Source organism: Pipistrellus kuhlii, unplaced genomic scaffold, assembly GCF_014108245.1.
Source record: "Pipistrellus kuhlii isolate mPipKuh1 unplaced genomic scaffold, mPipKuh1.p scaffold_m20_p_55, whole genome shotgun sequence".
Taxonomy (NCBI): domain Eukaryota; kingdom Metazoa; phylum Chordata; class Mammalia; order Chiroptera; family Vespertilionidae; genus Pipistrellus; species Pipistrellus kuhlii.
The window spans coordinates 546129-567822 of NW_023425557.1; the positions used below are offsets into that span (position 1 = coordinate 546129).

Here is a 21694-nt window from a genome sequence, read left to right on the forward strand (position 1 = left end):
CACCACAGAACTAAAAATATAGCAGTAACCGCTCCTTGGTGGGATTTATGGTGAATTGCACTTTATCCTCTCTCTGGGCTCTTCGAGATTTTGCAAAAGTTCTAAATTAAGAGTTTTGGGATTTTGGCAATTGGAATTCAAATTATCAACAAAAACTACAAGTCCCGGCAGACATCGCGTCTCCAGCTTCTGAAGACCCGCCTTCCCCGGGCACAGTGATCGCTGGGATTCCTAGTCCAGCAGCTGAAGCGAGGTGGGACGCCTCGTACCGGCACAGACGAGAGAGGCGGGAATTGCTGCCATTCTGACCAATGGACGGTGCGCGCTGGGCCTCAGTGACGTGCGAACAGCGAATGGATGAGCGTCTAGGTGTGACTGACGTGCACGTTAGCCTACGGGCGGCCTGTGAGGCGGCCCGCTGCGCGGCGGCCGTAGTGCGAACCATGGGAGGCGGCTGGTGGTGGCCTCGGGCCGCCCGCCTGGCCCGAATACACTTCCGGGCGCCGCCGCTGCCGCCTCCGCGGCCCCGGAGCGGGGGCGCCCGGGGGTCCTTCGCCCCCGGTCACGGCCCCCGCGCCGGGGCTTCGCCGCCCCCCGTGTCCGAGCTGGACCGCGCGGACGCCTGGCTGCTCCGGAAGGCTCACGAGACAGGTGAGGGGCTGCGGCGCGGGCGGCGGTGCAGACGGACGGCCGGGGGTCGGGATGGACGGGCTGTCCGCGCGCGAGGGGGAGGGGGCAGGGCTTCTGTGGAGCCCGGGCCGGACCCGGGAGGGGGAGGCTTCCGTGTCCGCGCAGGGAGGCGCCGGCTGCAGGGCGCAGTGCGTCCGCATAGGAGCAGGGTGTGGGTGGGACGGGGCGGCGGGGGCTCCGGAGACCGGAGAGGCCGGGCGGGCCGGGCCGGGCATCCGGATGGAATTGTGCTGCCGGGACGAGAGGGGCCGCCAAAGAAGGCCAAGGTCGGGGGAGTGTCTACATACAGCGGGGCCCGCGATGGAGGGGCCAGTTCGCGTGGAGGAGGGGACCACCCCGCCTAAGGCGGGAGTGTGGATCAATACCGGAGAGGGGCAAGTTCCTGATTGGGGGAGGGACAGCCAATAGGAAGGAAGCTGTGGGCTGATTGGAGGGCGAGGGGATCCAGGCTGCAGGGGGCGGGGCCTCCTGCCAGCCTGGGAGAGGGCGGGGCTCAGGATGGAGGGATGGGCAGTTTTTGATCCAGCTTAGGATGCTTGCACTACACAAGGACCCCATCAGGCCTGGGATCGGGAACAGTTTGTGTCCGGAGGTCCGAGAAAGAAGTGAGAGGGGAGCCCATGGGTGGGTTCTTCCTATCCTCAGATTTAGGTTCTGCGGTTTTGTTTTTAAATATATTTTTTATTGATTTTTCACAGAGGGCAAGGGAGAGGGACAGAAAGTCAGAAACATCGATGAGAGAGAAACATCGATCAGCTGCCTCCTGCACACCCCCCACCGGGGATGTGCTTGCAACCAAGCTACATGCCCTTGACCGGAATCGAACTTGGGACCCTTGAGTCCGCAGGCCAACACTATCCACTGAGCCAAACCGGTTTCGGCTAGGTTCTGCAGTTTTGGTTCCCGGTCCTGCAGACTTTGCAGACTGTCTTGAGTACTCGGTATTGCAGAGTTTGGGGAAGCGGGGCTCAGAGATGGAGAACAGGCAGGGATAGGGTTGTTGCGGGGGGCGGGCTGCCAAGACTTGGGGGGAACTTGGAGCAGGATGGGGTGGTGAGATGACGAACCCCTCAGTGTGACTGTCTGGGCTGAGGCCCTTTGGGGGCAGGGCTTGGGCCGCTGCTGATTCTCTCCCGTCTCCCCCGCCCTCCAAGCCTTCCTCTCCTGGTTCCGCAATGGCCTCCTGGCCTCTGGCATCGGCGTCATCTCCTTCATGCAAAGTGACATGGGCCGGGAAGCTGCCTACGGTGAGTGCTGACCCCCCCCTGCCCCCCCCAACACCGGTGAGTGTAGATTCCCTCCTGCCCCATCGCCCCAGCAGTAAGTGTAGAGCCCCCCCCCCCCCACCGGAAGCCATCGCACCCTCACTCCCACACTCCCATGCTCCCCACTGCCCACCAGAGTGGGCGGTCCGGGGCGCGGTGTGGGGCTGCCCTCCAGTCTGACTTCTCCAGAAAGACGAGCGTCCTAGCCCCAGCCCCTGCCCTCCAACCTTCCTCTCACCCTGGACCCCACCTCCAGGCCCTCGGCGCCCCTCTGCTGCCGCCTCACGCCCGGCGCCGTGACTCTGGACTACCCCTGGCCCCTGCTCCGCCCTTGACGTTGCCCCCTCCCACTCTGAGTCCACCTCAGTCCCCGACGCCCGTCTCCAGGACCTGCCTCCCCTCGGCCTTCCTCCCCAGCCTCTACCCGCCCCCCCGGGAGCCCAGGCCTCCCCTCGCTGACCCCGGCCTCCCCCTCTCCTCCACAGGCTTCTTCCTGCTGGGCGGCCTGTGTGTGGCCTGGGGCGGCGCCTCCTACGTGGTGGGCCTGGCCGCGCTGCGGGGCCCCATGCAGCTGTCTCTGGGGGGCGCGGCGGCCGGCGTGGGGGCCGTGCTGGCCGCGGGCCTGCTCTGGGCCTGCGCCGTGGGCCTGTACGTGGGCCAGCTGGAGCTGGACGTGGAGCTGGTGCCGGAGGACGACGGGGCGGCCCCCGAAGGCCCGGACGAGGAGGGGCGGCCCCCGCCCGAGTGAGCAGCGGGGCCCGGGGGAGGACCGTGCACCTGAGGCCTGCGGCCGCTGCAGACCGGCCCGGGTCCGAGAACCAGGACATTAAACCTGACCCTTCCCTTCCTCCACGTGGTGGTGGTTCCTGTGCGGGCAGGCTGGGCCCGCGGGGGGCGGGGGGGAGAGCGGGGGCTCCACAGCCCGCAGAGACCAAGCCACAGGCAGGGGGCAGGTCTTTAATTCTTGTTTTGTTTTTAAATATATTTTATTGATTTTTTTTTTTTTTACAGAGAGGAAGAGAGTGGGATAGAGAGAGTTAGAAACATCGAAGAGAGAGAATCATCAATCAGTTGCCCCCTACACACCCCGCACTGGGGATGTGCCCACAACCAACGTACATGCCCTTGACCAGAATTGAACCCGGGACCCTTCAGTCCGTAGGCCGACGCTCTATCCACTGAGCCACACCGGTTTCGGCATCTTTAATTCTTAATGGTCTGAGAGCCCTGTCCCCCGCCCCTTAGGGCCTGAACCCCCCCCCCCAGGGGTCCAGCTCGGCGGGAGGCTCTCCTGTCCTCAGTCCCCCTTCCGCTGCCCCCTGGTGCCCGCAGGCCCGGGGTAGGGCAGGCCCAGGGGCGGGTAGAAGGCCTCGGGGAAGGGGGGCCCGGGGCCCAGCCTCTGCAGGTGGGGGTACACGAGGCCCAGCTCCGCGGGGCCGTAGCGGATGGTGCTGGGGGTGCACAGGCCCCGCACGACGGGGGGCAGGAAGCTGGCGTGGAGCAGGGCCGGCGGGGGGTCGCCCGGGGGCACCAGGCCCCAGGGCCGCGCGAGGCCCTGCTTCGGGGCCCCCGCCCGGATGACGGACGTGAACTCGCGCGGCGGAGGGGCCGGGCGGCCGGCCGGCTCCTCGTCCCCGCTGTCCTCCGGCTCTGTGGCGTCCCCTCGGCCCGGCTCCGCTTTGATGCCCCTGCCCTGGGCCTGGGGGGCCTCCTCGCCCGGGGGGGCCGCCTGCTCCCCTCGCACCGGAGATGCTGGCTCTGGAAGGTGTGAGGGCGCCGTGGGTGTGCGTGCCCGGCCCTCGTCCAGCCTCTGTGGACTCGGTGGGTCTCCCCCGGGCTGGCTCCCCCCGGGGACGGACACCCGGCTCTGTCTGGAGACAGCTTTAGGCTTTTGGGTGTCACACCCGGGGAGGAGGGTGCTGGCATCCAGCGGAGAGAGGTCAGGGTGCTGCTGAGGACCCCACCGTGCCCAGGACAGCCCCCAGCCAAGGCGGCCTGGTCCCTGAGGGCAGCGGGGCGGAGACTGGGAAGCCCTGGGCCAGCCCGGGCTGACCACTGTCCGGGTACGAGGATGCGCCGCGTCTACCCCACACAACGCCCAGGCCGCGGGCTGCGTCTGCCTAAGGTGCTGGACGGGTGGGGAGTGTGACTGAGCTGCTGGTTTTCACGTGAGCAGCCAGCCCTCGGCGGCCAGTGGCTCCTGCCCTGCCCAGTCCGGGTGGGGGGGCCCGGGGCCGGTGGGGGCCCCCTCACTGCCCAGTCCGGGCGGGGGGCCCGGGGCCGGTGGGGGCCCCCTCACTGCCCAGTCCGGGCGGGGGGCCCGGGGCCGGTGGGGGCCCCCTCACGGCCCAGTCCGGGTGCCGGGGGCCCCGGGGCCGGTGGGGGCCCCCTCACTGCCCAGTCCGGGCGGGGGGGCCCGGGGCCGGTGGGGGGCCCCCCTCACTGCCCAGTCCGGGTGCCGGGCGGGGGGCCCGGGGCCGGTGGGGGCCCCCTCCCTGCCCAGTCCGGGTGGGGGGGCCCGGGGCCGGTGGGGGCCCCCTCACTGCCCAGTCCAGGTGCCAGGCGGGGCCCCGGGGCCGGTGGGGGCCCCCTCACTGCCCAGTCCGGGCGGGGGGCCCGGGGCCGGTGGGGGCCCCCTCACTGCCCAGTCCGGGCGGGGGGCCCGGGGCCGGTGGGGGCCCCCTCACTGCCCAGTCTGGGTGCTGGGCGGGGGGCCCGGGGCCGGTGGGGGCCCCCTCACTGCCCAGTCCGGGTGGCAGGGGGCCCCGGGGCCGGTGGGGGCCCCCTCACTGCCCAGTCCGGGTGGGGGGGCCCGGGGCCGGTGGGGGCCCCCTCACTGCCCAGTCCGGGTGGCAGGGGGCCCTGGGGCCGGTGGGGGCCCCCTCACTGCCCAGTCCGGGCGGGGGGCCCGGGGCCGGTGGGGGCCCCCTCACTGCCCAGTCCGGGCGGGGGGCCCGGGGCCGGTGGGGGCCCCCTCACTGCCCAGGCCGGGCGGGGGGCCCGGGGCCGGTGGGGGCCCCCTCACTGCCCAGTCCGGGCGGGGGGGCCCGGGGCCAGTGGGGGCCCCCTCACTGCCCAGTCCGGGTGGCAGGGGGCCCTGGGGCCGGTGGGGGCCCCCTCACTGCCCAGTCCGGGCGGGGGGCCCGGGGCCAGTGGGGGCCCCCTCACTGCCCAGTCCGGGCGGGGGGCCCGGGGCCGGTCCCCCTCACTGCCCAGTCCAGGTGCCGGGCGGGGCCCCGGGGCCGGTGGGGACCCCCTCACTGCCCAGTCCGGGTGGGGGGCCCGGGGCCGGTGGGGGCCCCCTCACTGCCCAGTCCGGGCGGGGGGCCCGGGGCCGGTGGGGGCCCCCTCACTGCCCAGTCTGGGTGCCGGGTGGGGACCCGGGGCCGGTGGGGGCTCACCTGCGGGCTCCGGCGCGGGGCCGGCCGTGTCCTCAGCGGCCGCGCTGGCCGGGAGCTGGAAGGCGTCCAGAGGCGTGTGGCCGCCCTCCGCCTGGCTGCGAGGAGACGGGGTTGGAGCCGGGCTCCCGGTGAGGGCACACGGCCCTGCCCCCAGGCGGGGGGTGTAGACCCCCTCCGAGTGCAGAGCCCCCCCCAGTGAGCACAGGTCTCCACCCGAAGCTCTCCGGCCTCATGACGGGACCCAGACGCCAAGAGGCTTGTGTCCAGCCTGGCCCCTCCTGCTGCCCCTCGGGGGTGGGTCTGGGCCCACAGAGACCGGGGCGCGGCCACCCCCTCCCCCGCCCCGTCCCAGCTTCCCCCTCTTCACAGCCTCCAGGGCGGGGCAGGGGGGCTCCCAAAAGCAGGCTGGGCTGGGACCCTCTCCGCTCCACCCCGGCCCCGGTGCCCTGGGTCAGGCCGACCCTCAGCCTCAGCCCGGCCCCTGGCCTCCCTGCCGTCCGCTCCCCCCTCCTCTGCTTCCAGCGCTTTGCTCTCTGCCCGCGCCCTCCCTGCTCGGCCCCCTGGGCCTGTCCCTCCGGAGCCTCCCGCGGGGCCGGGGGGGGGGGGGGGGGGGGGGCAGCCTCACCTGAGCACGTAGCTGACCCAGAGCACGTGGCGCTCCCCCGGGCTCTTCCCGCCCAGGGCCACGGAGGCCGCGGACTGCAGCCACACGAAGCCCCCGGCGCGCTGCAGCCAGCGGTAGTAGCCGGTCACCACCTGGCCCTTGTCCAGCACTGGGCCGGCCGGGCCGGAGGCCGGAGGGAGGGGGGACAGGAGGACAGGCGGGCGGGGGGATAGGCGGGTGGAGGGAGGGGGGACAGACAGGAGGACAGGCGGGCGGGGGAGGGGAGGCAGACAGGGGGATAGGCGGGTGGAGGGAGGGGGGACAGAAGGACAGGCGGGCGGGGGGAGGGGAGACAGGACAGGCGAGGAGGGGGTCGGACAGGGGGGCAGGGAGGTGGGCGGGAGGAGCCAGACGGGCAGGGACAGACGGGAGGCGGGTGCCGGGAGGGACAGAGGGACGGGACAGGACCAGGAAGGATGAGGGCGGGAGGAGAGAGGCCACACACGGGGGACAGCCCGTCAGGAGGCAGCCCGGGTGCTGGGTGGGTCAGAGGCTGCAGCCAACCCGCCCCCCCCCCCCACTGGCCGCCCTGCTCGGGGCCCTGCTGCCCACACTGCGCTGAGCCCCTGGAGGCGGTGGGGGAGGGGCCGGTCCCCCAGCAGGACTGGGGGGGAGGGGGGAGCGGGCCGGGCCGGGCGGCAGCGGCGGGGGTCCTCACGGTCCAGGTGGCTCCGGCGGATCCTGGCGGCGTCCTGGCCGTGGACGAACTGGTAGCAGCTGCGGCCGACCAGCTCCGCGGGGCCCAGGTCCATGTGCTCGCTGACCCTGCGGGGCGTGGCGGGGGGGCGGCTCTGCAGTCCCCGAGCCTCAGTTTCCCCTCCGTCCCTCCTGGTGTGGCTCCAGGCATTGGGCTGGGGGCACCCGGGAGGGTCCCATCCCGGGTCTCACTCCCCTCCGCGCGGCGTAGGAGCAGCGAGTGCGAGAGGGACCCGAGGGGCACAGCGTGGACCCCGAAGGCGCAGCCCCCCCCCCGCCAGCTGCCCCGCCCCCGGTGCCCGCACCTGCTCTCACAGGCCAGGATGGTGAGCCCCAGGCTGAGCCGGAAGACCACGGCGTGTCCGTGCAGCGGCAGCTCGGCCAGCGGCGCGGGGGGCAGCGCGTGGCCCAGGGCCACGAGGCCCAGGGCGCGGGCCCGCAGGCGGCCGGTCACGTGGATGACCTGCGGGGGGGGCGGGTGGAGGAGGGGCAGGTGTGCGGGAGCCCCCTCTCCTGCCTGCACCCCCCGCCCCCCGGGGGCAGCGAGACCGGAGCCGGGCCGGGCCGGGCCCTCGCCCACCTTGTACCCCGAGGCCTTGACGTGCAGCCCCCGCTTGGTGAGGGTGGACTTCATGCGGACGAAGAAGGAGCGCTCCCGGGCGCGGGCGGAGGGCACTGCGGGGGGACCGGCCTCTGGGGCGGAGTGAGGAGAGTGTGGGGTCCTGGGGAGGAGACACACAGGCCCCCTTCCCGCCCCCCTCAGACGGCCCTACAAGCCCCTCCTATCCCCGGCCTTTCCGCGCTCAGCTCTGCCCCGGCCTCTGTCCCTCCTGCATCTCCGGGCTCCGGGGACCCTGGCGAGGGAGTCCGGCTTCTCCCTGGGACCTCACACTGGGCAGGGTGTCCCACTGACACCCTCTGAGGCCAGCCCTCTGCTCCCGGAAGCCCCCCCAGCGTGTCTGGGGGCTCACACCACACCTGCCCCCGCTGGGCACAGCCCTCTCCTCCGCTGGACGGGCGCCCTGGGGCGGGGCGGGAGCTGTGGTCACTACGGGTCCCCGGCCCCGCCGGGCACGGGGCTGGGCGCAGAGCAGGGCATGGGGCGTGGCCACAGAGACTCAGAGAGAGAGACTCGTCCATGGTACAGGCACACCTGTGCTCACACCCAGCCCACCCTGGGCCTCACGTCCAGGCTAAGCTGACCAGACGTCCCGCTTTTGCAGGACAGTCCCGATTCCCGATTTTTCACCATTTGTCTAAAACGCCGCGGGACGCGGGACAAATGGTGAAAAATCGGGACGTCTGGGCACCTTAGTTCAGGTGCAAACATCATCTCAGCCCCACACACCTCCCCAAACTTGCAATCACCGCCGACAACTCAGGCGGTTTGGGTGCAAAGCAAACCAAACCCCAGGTAAGAAAACCGTGTTTACTGGAAAGCTGGCCTCACAAGCCGCCCCCTCCGCACCTCAGAGCTAAGAGGAACCGTCCGGTTACCTAACACCTCCCTCCTCCACATGGGAGGGGAATTTTCCATCGGAAAGGAGGGTGAGGAGCAGACTAGGGCCTGGAGGCAGACAAACCGGGATGGGAATCTAGCTCAGCTTACAGCTGTGACCTGGGACAGGCAACCTCACCTCGCTGTGCCGTGCCTCAGTTTCCCCCTCTGTAACACGAAGAGGGTCCTGCTCTGTGGGACCGGGGTTAGGATTCAATGACGTTGAGTACTTAGAGGCACAGCACATGCAAGTTGGGGACTCGGGCAGTCTTAGAGAGCCAGGTCTCCCTGCCTCCATTTAGACTCTGAAAACTTGTTTTGCACAACTCCAAGCAGAGCGGGTTTTGTTGAAATGAAACGTCGCTGGAGACAATGGACTCTTGTCCCTGCATCAGGCCTCCTCCTTTGGGGGCCCTTGGAATTACCGATCTCAGGAGTGTCAGCAAGCGAGGAGGAAGAGGAGGAGGAGGCGATTGACGGTGAGGTGGGGGGCCCGGAGGTCCGGGTGCGCAGGCCCAGTTGCTCCAGGACCTCCGAGTGGTCCCCGGGGTGGATGTAATCGAAGACGCTACTGCCCGTCAGCTCCACCTGCCGGCGAAGGAGAGAAATACAGGGGCGGGGAAGGTGCTCGCAGTTAGACCGCACCCCCTCCGTTTGGCCAACTGTTCATTCGCTTACATTCGCTTACGGGCAGGAGTACTTTATGCCAATGTTGTTTTTATTAGATTTTTTTTTTAAACCCTCACCTGAGGACATTTTTCCCCATTGATTTTTTAGAGAGTGGGAAGGAAGGGAGGAGAGAGAGAAACATCAATGGCAGAGAGCTACATGGCTTGGTGGCTTCCGTAGATGGAGCAACCCAGGTCTGTGCCCTTGACCGGGAACCGGAATTGAAACTCGACCCTTCAGTGCGCAGGCCCAGGCTCTCGCTGCCCGGGCCAGGGCGAAGGGAACATTTGTGCAGGAGGAGACTAGCCAAGGCTCTTCCCCGCCCTCACTCTTCTGAGCCAGTGATTACCAGAGACTTTCTGGCCTGCCTAGTCTGCTAAGCAGCTGTGCAGGGCCCTAGCCTGGTTGGCTCAGTGGATAGAGCGGCGACATATGGCCTGAAGGGTCCCAGGTTCGATTCCAGTCAAGTGCACATGCCCAGGCTGCGGGCTCCATCCTCAGTGGGGAGTGTGCTGGAGGCAGCCGATCAATGATTCTCTCATCACTGATGTTTCTATCTCTCCCTCTCCCTTCCTCTCTGAAATCAATAAACTTTTTCTTTAAAGAAGCTGTGTAGGGAGTTGGGTTGGGGAGGTATCGTAGGCCCTAACTTACAGCCAACAGCTGTGCCCTGAAATGAATCGCAGGGTGTCCCAGCAGGAATGGGGTTTGAGATACAATGGAATGAGGACATTTGAGTAAGGCAGACGTTTGCATTCAAACCCCCCCCCTTCAAATCTTGGAGCATTCCCACATCTCCCCGAAACCAGGCCCGTGTTCTCCCCGCTGTGTTCCTGCCCCAGCACCCTCACTGGTCTTCTGGCCTTCAGTCCCCACTCAAGGGGACCCTCCCTAGGTGACCCATCGGGCCATGGCCCGCCTCCCCTCAGACCTCCAGAGCTGGTGGAGGTGGGAGCGGGGGTGGGGAGAGACACCTGTAATAATACCAGCAATTCAAAAGGAAACAGAACGCTTCTGTGGCTCCCACTGGCCCAAGGCTTGGGGTCATCCCCCTCCTCCAGCCCCTCCTGCCCTCTCCCTCCCTCCCTTCCTCTGGGTCCCATTCCCCTGCCTTCAGGTTCATCCCCCTCCAGAAACTCACAAAAAGCTGCTCACAGAGGCCTAAGCACTGAATTGTCGAAATTTACTATCCGCCAAAATCTTTCTAAATACAATAAAAGATGGTAGCAACTGGTATCGACTGGATCGGCGAGGCCACCAGGAGCCAGGACACTCAAACAAAACCTTTCAGTGCCCGCAGATCCCAAGCTCTGCCCATGCAAACTGTGATCTTTGAAAACTGTGAGGAACAACCTGAGCCTGAACCCTAGCCCTAACCCTAAGCCTATTCCTAAAAAAAACAAACCCAAAACCCAAAACTGCGAAGAAACAACTTTGGATCAATACGGTCTATTTGGCCACCTCTCATCGGCAAGCTTGTCTTTCTGCTCATTTGCTTCTTTCAAAAATTGACCTGTTACTTTTTGTTTTGTTTTTAAATATTTTTATTTATTTCAGAGAGGAAGGGAGAAACGCCAATGATGAGAATTATAGATCGGCTGCCTCCTGCACGCCCCCTACTGGGGATGGAGCCTAAAACCTGGGTATGTGCCTTTGACCGGAATCGAACCCAGGACCCTTCGGTCTATCCACTGAACCAAACCGGCTAGGGCTTGTTTTGTTTTAAAATTATTTTTTCTTTGACCCATGACTTCGATAATCCCCCCCCACCCCCCCGCCTGTAAGGAGGAGCCCTGTTGGATGCCATCTGGGGTTCCAAGGAACGCACTTTGGGAACCACGGATCCAGTCCCCTTTTCACGCTGGGATGGTGAGGTCAGGAGAGAGGAAGGGGATGCCCTGTGGCCCAGGGCGATGGCAGCCTGCGCAGGTCCTTACCTGAGAGAGACCCAGGTAAATGGAGACGGTCTCTGAGATGTAGAGGAACTTCCCCTCCTGGCTCAAGGCAAACACAAAGCCATCCAGGGCCTAGAGAGGGAGAGACAGGGAGGGGAGGGGAGGGCTGGCACCTGTAAGAGGCTCTGGAATCTTCTCTCTGCCAGGACGGATTGTTTTTGGGGGGAGGGGGAGGACGGGGCTTCACTGGCCCTGGAAGGGGCAGCCAGTGGGCGCGCTCCGGCGATGGGTGCGGGAGAAGGGTGCTGTTCTCAGCGGAGGCCACCAGGTGGCAGCACGGAGCAGCAGGAAGGGAACGGGCCTCACCTGCAGGATGTGTCCTCCCAGGTGCTGCTCGAAGACCTCGGAGACCAGTGCCACGGGGCCGCTGCGGCCTGGGGCTGGGGACAGAGGGCCGGTGAGGCGGGGCCTGCGGGCTGGCCAGGACCCCGGGAACCAGGCTACGGATTTCCTCTCTCCCTCCCAGTCCCGTCATGGGGTATTGAGGGTGTGTCTCCCCCCGCCCCCCCCCCCTGTGGAGGAGAGACCTGGGATGTGGGGAGGAGTGAGAGGGGCAGAGGTAGACGGACTGACAGACAGATACCAGGGGATAAGATACCAGAGAAAGGGATCCATCCATCCATCCACCCGGCAAACTCTCTCTGAGCACCTCTGGCCAGGCTCCTGTGTTCAGAACCCTGGGGTGACCCAGCCAGCCCAGTCCTACCCTCCCGGCACCCAGGCCATGGCACATAAACAAGTAAAAAGTGAACAAGGCATTATCATTGTGCTATGAGGAATCAAATCGATTATGTGGCCCTAGCTGGTGTGGCTCAGTGGATAGAGCATCAGCCTGCGGACTGATGAGTCTCAGGTTTGATTCTAATCAAGGGTACATTCCTTGGTTGCAGGCTCCTCCTGGGCCCCCAGGCCCTGGTTCAATGTGTTTCTCTCACATGGATATTCCTCTCTGTCTTTCCCTCTCTCTTCTACTCTCTCTAAAATACATGGAAAAATATCCTCAGGTGAGGACTTAAGAAACAATAATAATAAGTAGGTATGTGAAATGAAGAGGAAGGTGGCGAGGCCTGTTGAAGGGGGAGAGGGAGTAGCTGAGCTCGATGAGAAGGAGGCAGAGAGGAGTCTGAAAAGGAGAAAGAGACACACACGCAGAGACAGGAACAGAGCGACACGCAGAGACTGAGAGACAAAGCACAGAGAGACAAGCAGAGGGACAGAGAAACGTACAGAGAGATCTAAAGGACATTAAACTCAACAACCACCCAACTGAGAAGTGAGCAAAGGGCCTGGAGGGACATTTCTCCAAACGAGATACACATGGCTAATGAGCCCATGAGAAGATGCTTACACTCATTAGCCATTAGCGAAATGCAAACCAAAACCACACGGAGAGACCACTTCACACCCACTAGGATGGCTAGACACAGACACACACACACACACACACACACACACACACGGAAACTGCACACCCGCCCTTGCCCGTGCATGGCTGCTGGGACTGCTAATGGCACAGCTGCTCTGGAAAGCAGTGAGTTAAACACGGAATTACCCTCTGACCCAGCGATGACCCAGGATCCCACTTGTAGGCATAAGCCCCAGAGCATCGAAAACGTGCTCTAGCAAACTCCTGTGCACAGATGCGCACAGCAGCCGGCACCGGCACCGGTTTGGCTCAGTGGATAGAGCACATGTGTCAAACACAAGCCCGCGGGCCAAATCCGTCCCGCCAGGCCTTGCAATGTGGCCCGCACCACGCTATCATCACTGCACTCCGCTGCGTTTCCATCACAATGACAGTTTATGACTGTTCAGTAAACCATTCGGCCCGCGATTTAGGCTGGATTTTAGATTTTGGCCCCTTCTCTGATTGAGTTCGACACCCCTAGGATAGAGCATCAGCCTGTGGACTGAAAGGTCCGGGGTTCGATTCTGGTCAAAGGCATGTACCTTGGTTGCGGGCACATCCCCGGTAAGGGGGTGTGCAGGAGGCAGCTGGTCGATGATTCTCTCTCATCGACGTTTCTAACTCTCTATCCCTCTCTCTTCCTCTCTGTGAAAAATCAATAAAATATATATTTTTAAAAAATGCTCACAGCAGCGCTGGTCCTCACAGCCGAAGGTGGAAGCAAATGTCGGTTAACTGACGGATGGATAAACAAAGCGTGCTGTATTCAGACCAGAGAATATTATCCTGCCTAATAAGAGGGAATATGCTAATTGACCATCACTCCATCACAGAGAGGGCTGCACCCACAGCTGAGCCGAGTTCCCATAGGAGCCTTAACGAGCAATCAGCAGGGACCTGAGGCTTTGCCTTCTCCCACCCCTGGGGGCTTGACACGGGACCTCAGGCTGAGCCCCCCACAGCCCAGTGTCAGGCCGGGGGACCTGAAGCCACGCCCCCTGCAGGCCGGGCTTGACAGGGGCCTCAAGGTGCACTTCCCATCCTGGTGCTGGGCTAGGGGACCCCAGGCCACACCCCCTGCCTGGCGGGGCTTGACAAGGGTGGGACTAGCCAGGTCTGGATCTAGCCCAATGTGCCAGGGAGGAGGGGGCGGCCGGGTCGGGTCTCACGTGATTTCGAGGTGCACGCAGGTGGGCGGGGACTTGACTCTGGGTCCCGTGGCCTGCCCCAGGCTCTGACTGGAGGAAGGTTTTCACATACATTTTACTACTTTTCTTTCATGTCTGACACTTCTATTATAGAGAAAGGGCAAACAGCAATATTAAATTATTTCTTTTAATTAATCCCCACTTAATGTGCACGAATTTTGTGCACCGGGCCACTAGTTCAGCAATAAAAGGGAATGAAGCCGCGATCCTAGCTGCAACTTACTTCGGCGAACTTTGAACACCTTGTGCTAAGTGACACAAGCCAAGCCTGAGAGGACACAGATTGTAGGAGAGGCCCAGTGCACAAAATTCATGCAAGGGGCTCGGCCCGCAAAGCCCACTGGTCGTTCCTAAGGTTGACCACTGTCCCATCTAATTAGCATAGTAGCTCTTTATTATATAGGATGATTGCATCGATATGAAATGTCCAGAATAGACAGAAAGCAGAGTGGTGGTTCCCAGGTTTTGGAACTAGACAGAAGTGATGGTGCCAGATACTGTGAAGGTGCCGATGCCACACTAAATTGTACACTTTAAGATGGTGAATTTCATGTTATGAATTTTACCTCAATAAATTTTTTTTTTTTTTTTCCCTAACCAGTTTGGCTCAGTGGATAGGCCGTAGGGCTGTGAATTGAAAGGTCCCAGGTTCGATTCCAGTCAAGGGCATTTGCCCAGGTTGTGGGCTTGATCCCCAGTGGGGGACTTCTCTCTCATCACTGATGTTTCTACCTCTCTCCCCCTCTTCCTTCCTCTCCAAAATCAATAATATATATGAGATGGAGAAGCTGAGTAAACGGGGTGCACAGAGAGAAAGAGAACGGGCAGAAAGCCCTGGCGAATGAGACAGGAGAGAGGTGGAGGTCCAGCCCCGCACCCCCCCCCCCAGGAGCTGAGGGCCCAGCACCGTCTGGGGTGGGCAGACAGGCAGAGGTCGTGGACCCTGTAGAGAAGGCCCCCAGGTCCAGACTGGAGGATTCGGTGACCTCAAGGGTCCTCAGGCGCCTGGCTCTCGCAGGGTTGGATCCAGGTCTGGGGTCCAGTGTGCCCTGGGGGGCCGGCCGCTTCCCCTCCTTGTGCCTCAGTTTCCCCCTCTGCCAAGCGGGTTTGCCAAGAGCGCAGCCCTCCCAGGCGAGCTGAGCATGCAGCCAGCTTAAGGAGCTTCTAGAAAGGACCTCGCACGGCCTGACCCTCCGCAGGTGCCGGGAAATGCGGAGCCACAATGCGTATTAATAGTGTGATTACTATTGTTATCGCCAGAGCATCCCGACACCACCGGGCGGCGAAGACCCGCCCCCCCGCCAATCAGGGAGCAGCCCCGCCCCCTGAGACAGAGGCCCCGCCCCTGGGGCCTAGGCCTCATCCAGGCGCTGCCCCGCCCAGGCCCCGCCCCCGAGGCCCAGGCCCCGCCCCTCCTCCCGGGCGCGCCCGGGCCCCGCGCCGCTCCATCCGCCCCCACCCGCGCCTGGAGCTCCGGGAACAATAACGGGGAGCGGGGGCGGGGTGGCTAACGGGGACCCCTCCCCCGGGATGCAGCGCGAACCAGCCGGGTGACAGGCGGGAACAATGCCGCTCGCTAATTGTGGCAATTTTCCCCCGTCATTTTTGCTAATTCCTTCATTTTCCCTCCCGGAGGATCAGCCCAGGTCAGGCTGAACGGCTGCAATTAACGGCGCTCACGGGCTCGCCGGGGCGGGGGCGGCGTGCGGGGGAGGGGGGGGCCTCAGCCACTGCCTGCTCCCCCAAAACACCGGGCCTGGCCCCTGGGGTGGGAGCGCTGGGGGCTGTCCCATCACTGACCCCTGACCGGTGGGCTTCCTTACCCCCCAGGCTCTCCCTCCTCAGACCCTCCAATTCCCCAACTCCTCCTGCACCTGTGTGTCCTCCTCTCTACCCAATACCTCCATTTCTCTCTCCCCCAAAGGAGTTACGCCCAGATGTGCCCCCTCTTTACTCCTAGACGTGCCCTCTCACGTCCAAACCTCAACCATCACTCACTCACTCAACAAACGTGCTGTTTTTTACTGGGGCCTGATTCTGCTGCAGAAGAAAAGCTGTGCCACCATCCCGGCTTACACAGACTGGGGACGGAAGGCTCAGGAGTCCCCCTCCACTCCCCATTCCAATTGTCCGGAGGGGCTGCTGTGGGGGGCGGGGTGGAGGGAGGGATGCAGGGCTGGAACTTCATTCCCTATGAAGGCCAAGCCTGGAGAAGGAACCACCCGCCACAATCAGAGCGTGTGAGCCTGAGGGCTGGAGGGGGGCACTTCTGCCTCTACTTTTCCTCGGCCTCATCTGTAAAATGGGTCCAGTGAGGGAGCAGAATGAGTTTGTGCCTGTAAGGAGCAGAGAGCCAGGCACACAGCAGGTGCCTCATCCCTGAGTTTGCCGCTATGCTTACCAGTATTACTACGGATAACCGGGGGGACCCCCTGCCCTGCACCTGAACCCCTCTCTGCCTCTCACACCCACATCCATCTTCTGTAAGTCCTGTGGGCTGTACCCTCCCGGCCTCACCAAATCCAGCCCCCCGTCAGCCCAGAGCCCCCACCTCCCACCCAGACCACTGCACTCCCCCGTGAGGGCGCTCCCTGCTCCCACTCACACTCACCATCACCTGGCTCCCATCTCACATGGGGTAACAAAGTCCTCACCACAGGCCCAGGCCCCTGCTGACCACCCCCAGCCTCTCCCTCCTCCCCAGACTCCCTCCAACCAGCATGGCGAGTCCAGCCTGCCTGCGCGCTTCTGCCTGGACACGCTCCCAGCTCTCCTCAGAGCTCCTCCCGCCCCTCCTTCCCTCAAAGGTCACTTCCTCAGCGAGATCGTGCCTGACCTGTGAACTAAGATCCAGTCTTTGCCCTAGCCGGTGTGGCTCAGTGGGCAGAGCATCGGCCTGCAGACTGAAGGCTCCCAGGTTTGATTCCGGTCAAGGGCATGTACCTTGGTTGCGGGCACATCCCCATTGGGGGGTGTGCAAGAGGCAGCTGGTCGATGTTTCTCTCTCATCGACGTTTCTAGCTCTCTATCTCTCTCCCTTCCTCTCTGTAAAAAATCAAGAAAATATATTTTAAAAAAATAAAAAAATAAACAAGAGAGATGTGTGGTGTCAGATGACAGCTCTATGCAAAGAAATAAGGCAGGACAGGAGGCAGGGAATGCCGGCCGCTGTTTGGTAGGATGGGCAGGAAAGGCCTGGCCGAGGAGCGGACGTCAGAGGGAAGGCAGATCCTGAAGGCGGGCACAGCCAGTGCCAAGGCCCTGGGGCGAGAGCTTCTCTGAGGAACGGCCAGTGTGTGTGTGTTGGGGCTGAGAGTGGGGGGTGAAGTCAGGGGACCCACCTCTCAGGGATCACAGGCTGACCCTTGAGGGCGGGGACTGTGTCCCATGCCCGCTGTGTCTCTCGCACCCAGGACCGTCCTAGCACGGGGGAGGGGGTCAGAGGTGCTTGTTGATGAAGGGGCAATGCTGATATGAAACCAGGCTGTCTTCTCCCCAGACGCAGAGGCACCGAACTAGACTTTGACCTCTGTTGTTTCATCTCATTTCACAGGCGGGAGACTGAGGCCCAGAGAGAGGCGGAGAGCTGCCCTGGAGACCTGCCGCCATGCCAGGACGGCGGCCGAGAAGGTACACCGCGGGGCGGCTGGGCCTCTTCCTCCTTCTGGGAGATGGGACTGGCAGCATGCCTCCTCCTCAGGCCTCGGAGAGCACTGGGTGAGTTATATTATTACTGCCCCGCGCTGCATTGTTACTGCCACTATGTCTATCGTTTTATTTTTTAGTTATTTTTATTTTTATTGATGTCAGAGAGAAAGGGAGAGGGAGAGACAGAAACATCAATGATGAGAAGGAATCATTGATTGGCTGCCTCCTGCACACCCCTCACTGGGGACTGAGCCTGCAACCCAGACATGTGCCCTTAACTGGAATTGAACCCGGGACCTTTCAGTCCGCAGGCGGACGCTCTATCCACTGGGCCACACCGGCCAGGGCAGTTTCTATAGTTGAGGAGATCATGGGGTCCCCCTCCTTTGGAGAATGGGGGCTCAATGCTTCGTTCTCTGACTCCTGCTGACACGCCATCCTCAGTTTACCCATCGGAGCTGCGGAAGCAGGCGCCTGGCCTCTTGTGGGGAGACCTGTAGGGCCAGAGGTGCCCCCAATTTCCTAATGTTGGGGGGAGTCCTGCAGTGCCTCCCCCACCAGCTCGGGGGGACAGGCGGGGGCTGAGGGAGTCTCTGCCTCCTCCGTGCTGTGAACTCAGGTAATGGGGGTGCGGGTGGGGAATGCTGGGCTTCAGGGGGGCCCTCCCCACTCCTCTCCTGGCGTGGGGACAATAGGGGGTGTTTATGTCCCCGGAGCGCACATGTTCGGCAATGACAGTCATCAGAGGCTCTGAGCCCGTTCTCCTAATTACCGCCTGGGAATTTAAATTTAAATGGCGACTTATCGTGACCTTAATCAATGCTGTTTTCTCTCCCCCCTCCTCCCTGGGACCCCCCTCCAGCCCCACCCTAGGGGCACCTCCTCCTTTGGGGAGGGAGAGTAGCCGGGGCCCTGCCCTGTGACCTGAGATTCATAGGATTCACGGTCTCCCAGTCATTGGAGTAGAACAGTCACGGCTACAAAGAAGTCATAGCCTAACACTTGGAGGAATCCGTCAATAAAGTCTGAATGCTAATAAAAGCAGGCATTGACATACCTGCGTTTCACAGTCTCAGCTTATGCATTAATGATTCTGCTTCTCTGTTACCGAGTCTCAACCACCAGGGCGTCAGCGCGGGGACCATCTAGTCTGTTTCCCGCTGGGTCCCAGCGCAGGGCGGCAGCAGCACACAGTAGGTGCTTCTTTATTAAACCACAGGCTCCCAGCAGCCCCGCAGGGTCCCCCGGGTGGTAACGGAGGCCACCTGGTGACTGATGACTCCGTGCGCGGTGACCCTGGCGGACCCCTCCTTAGCCCTCAGGGGAAGAGTCATCCGGGTTCAGAGAGGTGGGGGGGGATCTGCCCCGTGAGCGGCCTCCCGGCCCCTTTCAAACGGGGGGTTCTGACTCCGGGCCCTGTGCCCCCCCTGGGTCCCCGCAGGTCTGGGGGGAGGCCCAGGCTGGGGCTTTTTATCTCCGCCGATAAAAGCCACAGCATTTCCTAGTGTGACCCCCTGGGGCCACCAAGCCCCGGATGAGGCCAGCGTTCCTGAACTCTCCCCCCCCCGTGTGCCCATTTCACAGGTGGGTACACTGAGGCGCGGAGAGGTAAGGACAGCTGACAGGGACACCAAGGGAGGCCTGACTCCGGACTCTGCACCCGGGTCCTCCTCGCCCCCCCCCCCCCCCCCGCGCACTCACCGAGGCCGGCGGGGGGCGCGGCCCGCAGCCCCCAGGGCGGCGCCCCGAGCGCGGCGAAGCGGCGCAGGCGGAGGTAGGCCACGCAGAGCCGCACCACGGCCGCCTTGTCCAGCCGGCTGGCGATGGCGCCGGGCAGCGGCAGCAGCCGGGCCAGCTCGAAGAACTCCAGGTTCTCCTTCCCGCGCCGCGAGCGCGCGGCGTTGCGGGACTTCTCCTTGCGCTGCGCCTGCAGGCTGTGCGGGGCGGGAGCCTCAGCGGGGCCGGGGCGCGGGGCGCGGGGCCTGAGGGGACGGGAGGGGGCGTTGGAAGCGGATTCAACTCTGGAGGCGGCGGCGGGACCCGAGAGTGAAGTTGGACCGTTAGACCGGCCGGCCGGCGGCGGGGCAGACGGGGCGGGGGGGGGGGAGGGTTGGGGGAAGGAGAGGAGGAGGGGAGGGGAGGGGGGCGGGTATGGGTCCGGGGAAGGGGCTGGGAGCGTCCCCGGGAAGGCGGGTGGGAAATCCAAGCCCACGGGATGGGGCGGACCGGAGTGAGAACTCCACCGGGACGCCGCTGGGGGCGGGGCGGGGTCGAGGGGCGGGGCCGGGCCAGGCCGGGGGCGGGGCTTCGCTCACCAGGGTCCGGGCGGGGCCTGGACCGGGAGCCCGGGCAGCAGGTCCCACGGGGCGCCGCCCCCGCGCCCTGCCCCGCCCCCGCCCTCTCCGCCGCCGGGGCCGGGGGCCGCCATCTCCGCGGGGGCCGCTCAGGCGGGGTCGGGGCCGCCGGCGGGGCTCTGGATCCGCGTCTCCTGCGGCGGAAGAACCGGAGGCGGGAGAGAGCTGCCGGGGAAACTGAGGCCCGCGCGGGCGCAGGCGCCAGCGGAGCCGGAGCCGGAGGAGCCTCAGTCTCCCCGGGAGGCCCCGCTCGGCGCCCGCGGCTCGCGCCCCGCGGGGCCCGGGAAGCTCGGGGCGCGGACGTGCCCCGCCGCCGCCTCCCGCGCCGCCGCCTCCGCCGCGCCGGGCCGGCTCCCGCATACCAATGGGCACGCGGCGCGCATACGGATCCGGCCGGCGTGCCAGGCATGCCCAAGCCCCAGCCCGGCGGGGCGGGGGCGGCGCTGCCAGCCCGGCGCGGGCACCAGCCCCGGCGCCCTCCGGCCCCGGCCCCGCCCCCCAAGCCCATCCCATCCCGGGAGTGCGGGTCCCCGAAGTGCGGAGAGCCGTCCCCCGGCGGACCAGGCAGGGAGGGGCGAAGGGCCGGGACCCCACCCCGTGTCTGCCCGGGACCTCCCCCGCCCCTGGGGGCGCCGTGTGGCCGACCCCGATCTCCGCCGCCACAACTTCCTCCCCGAGACCCGGGCGTGCGGACCCCGCGCCCGACGCAGGGCCCGCGCCTCCGCCGGGGACGCACCCAGGGCGCACCCAGCGCCCGGGCCGGGTGTCCGGGGTCCAGGTCCCCAGAGCCAGGCGCGGGTTCGGTTCGGTATCAGTTCCTCCAGGACGAGCGTCCGGGAGGCCCCCACCCGCCCAGCACCGCCGCCCGCGCTCCGCACCCGCAGCCAGGTGTCCAGATCCCCGCGCCCCTGTCTCAGCCTCGGGTTCGGGCGTCTGGACCCCCCAGGGCACTGGGGTTTCGGCTCCTGTCCCTCCAGGACCCCGGTGTCCCCCGGCCCCTCTCCCCGCAGGCCCCCAGCGCCCTCACCTGGCTGCGGGGCGGGCGCCGGGCGCGGCGAGGGGCCGGCCGGGCGGCGCGGCGCGGCGGCCCCATAGACCCGGGCGCGGCGGGGCGCGGGCTGTGGCTCCGGGCGCTCCGAGGCCCCGCAGACTTGGAGCCGCGGGGACAGCGCGGAGGGCGGGCCGGAGGGGCGGGGCCAGACCTAGCCCCGCCCACCTAGGCCCCCACCCCCACCCACCCGGTCCAGCCAGCCCCCCCCCCCCCCGCCTTTTCAGGGCGGGGGTTTCCAGCAATGGGGGTTCGGCCCGGCCCACCTGGAGGAGAACCCGGAGTCCAGGCACTATCTATAGACTCCATGCGAGGAGCTAGCGCCTGAGCCCCCCAGGCGAACCCAGCACCCCCCCCCCAACCTTTTCTGACAAGGCGGGCACCCTGCACAGAGCCCCCGCAGGAGTGGAGACCCAGACGCCATGGCCCCTCCAGGACGCACGTCCAGGCTTTTGAGACCCTCATTTCCAGGAGAGAGCTTCGGGGTGTCAGCACCCCCGCACCCAAGCGCACCCTCCTCTCCTAAGGCCAGGTGTGGCACCGGACCGCTCAGGGACCGGGACGGGGACCGGGACACAGGCACCCGAGGGATCTCAGAGGTCAGGATCCTGGGGTCCTACCTCTACCACCCACGCCCACCACAGGATGGGAACCCCAACAGCCAAGCTCCCCATCCTATACAATAAAAGGCTAATGTGCCAATTGTCCCCTGGACGGGGAGTTCCACCAGGAGGTGGGCCAGGGGAAAGGGCCAGCAGAGGTGGGGGGAGGGAGGGAGAAGGGAGGGGCTGCAGGCAGTTGGCTGTCTGGCCCCACCCTGCGGCCCGTCCCCCCACAGCCTGGCCTAACGGGCCCCAATTGGGCAGGCCACCAGACCCCAGCTGTGCACGAATTCATGCACCGGACCTCTAGTTAGATCCTAAGTGGGAACTCGGGTCCGAGGCAGACCTTCTCCACCCGGGTAGGAGACCACACCTTCCCTCCCCAGCCCCTTCAGCAGCCTGGCTCGGGGCTCCTAGAAGGACCCAGAGCAACCGATAAAAACGGGGCGGGAGTCTTAGGAGAGGCAGGCGGGCAGGGGCTCGCCCGAGCAAGGGACTTACCCCCCTGGGCGATGGAGAACGGGGCACTCACTGATGGGATCCCCCTTAAATGGTAACCCCGAGTTGACTTGGGAGCGAGCGCTCCTA

General features: G+C 65.0%; 2 protein-coding genes across 4 annotated transcripts; one reads left to right on the plus strand and one right to left on the minus strand.

Moving 5' to 3' along the window:
• The first annotated feature begins 393 nt into the window (after positions 1-393).
• Positions 394-2802, plus strand: TMEM160 (transmembrane protein 160). Its single transcript, XM_036416415.2, has 3 exons — positions 394-651; positions 1845-1937; positions 2441-2802. The coding sequence occupies exons 1-3, from the start codon at positions 444-446 to the stop codon at positions 2701-2703; spliced, it is 564 nt and encodes a 187-aa protein (XP_036272308.1). The 5' UTR covers positions 394-443; the 3' UTR covers positions 2704-2802.
• Positions 2803-3057: 255 nt separating this feature from the next.
• On the minus strand, positions 3058-19880 carry NPAS1 (neuronal PAS domain protein 1). 3 transcript variants are annotated; one of them, XM_036416321.2, is made up of 11 exons: positions 19418-19563; positions 18804-19036; positions 11145-11218; positions 10821-10910; positions 8640-8802; positions 7297-7409; positions 7022-7179; positions 6679-6785; positions 5982-6129; positions 5357-5451; positions 3058-3713 (listed from the first exon to the last, which is right to left on the minus strand). In XM_036416321.2, the coding sequence occupies exons 1-11, from the start codon at positions 19528-19530 to the stop codon at positions 3253-3255; spliced, it is 1755 nt and encodes a 584-aa protein (XP_036272214.1). In that variant the 5' UTR covers positions 19531-19563; the 3' UTR covers positions 3058-3252. The 3 variants fall into 3 exon arrangements, with proteins under 3 accessions (XP_036272214.1, XP_045429662.1, XP_045429661.1); XM_045573706.1 differs by lacking the exons at positions 10821-10910; positions 11145-11218 and having other exon boundaries at positions 7032-7179; positions 7297-7407; positions 19418-19880; XM_045573705.1 differs by lacking the exons at positions 10821-10910; positions 11145-11218 and having other exon boundaries at positions 19418-19880.
• Positions 19881-21694: the final 1814 nt, after the last annotated feature.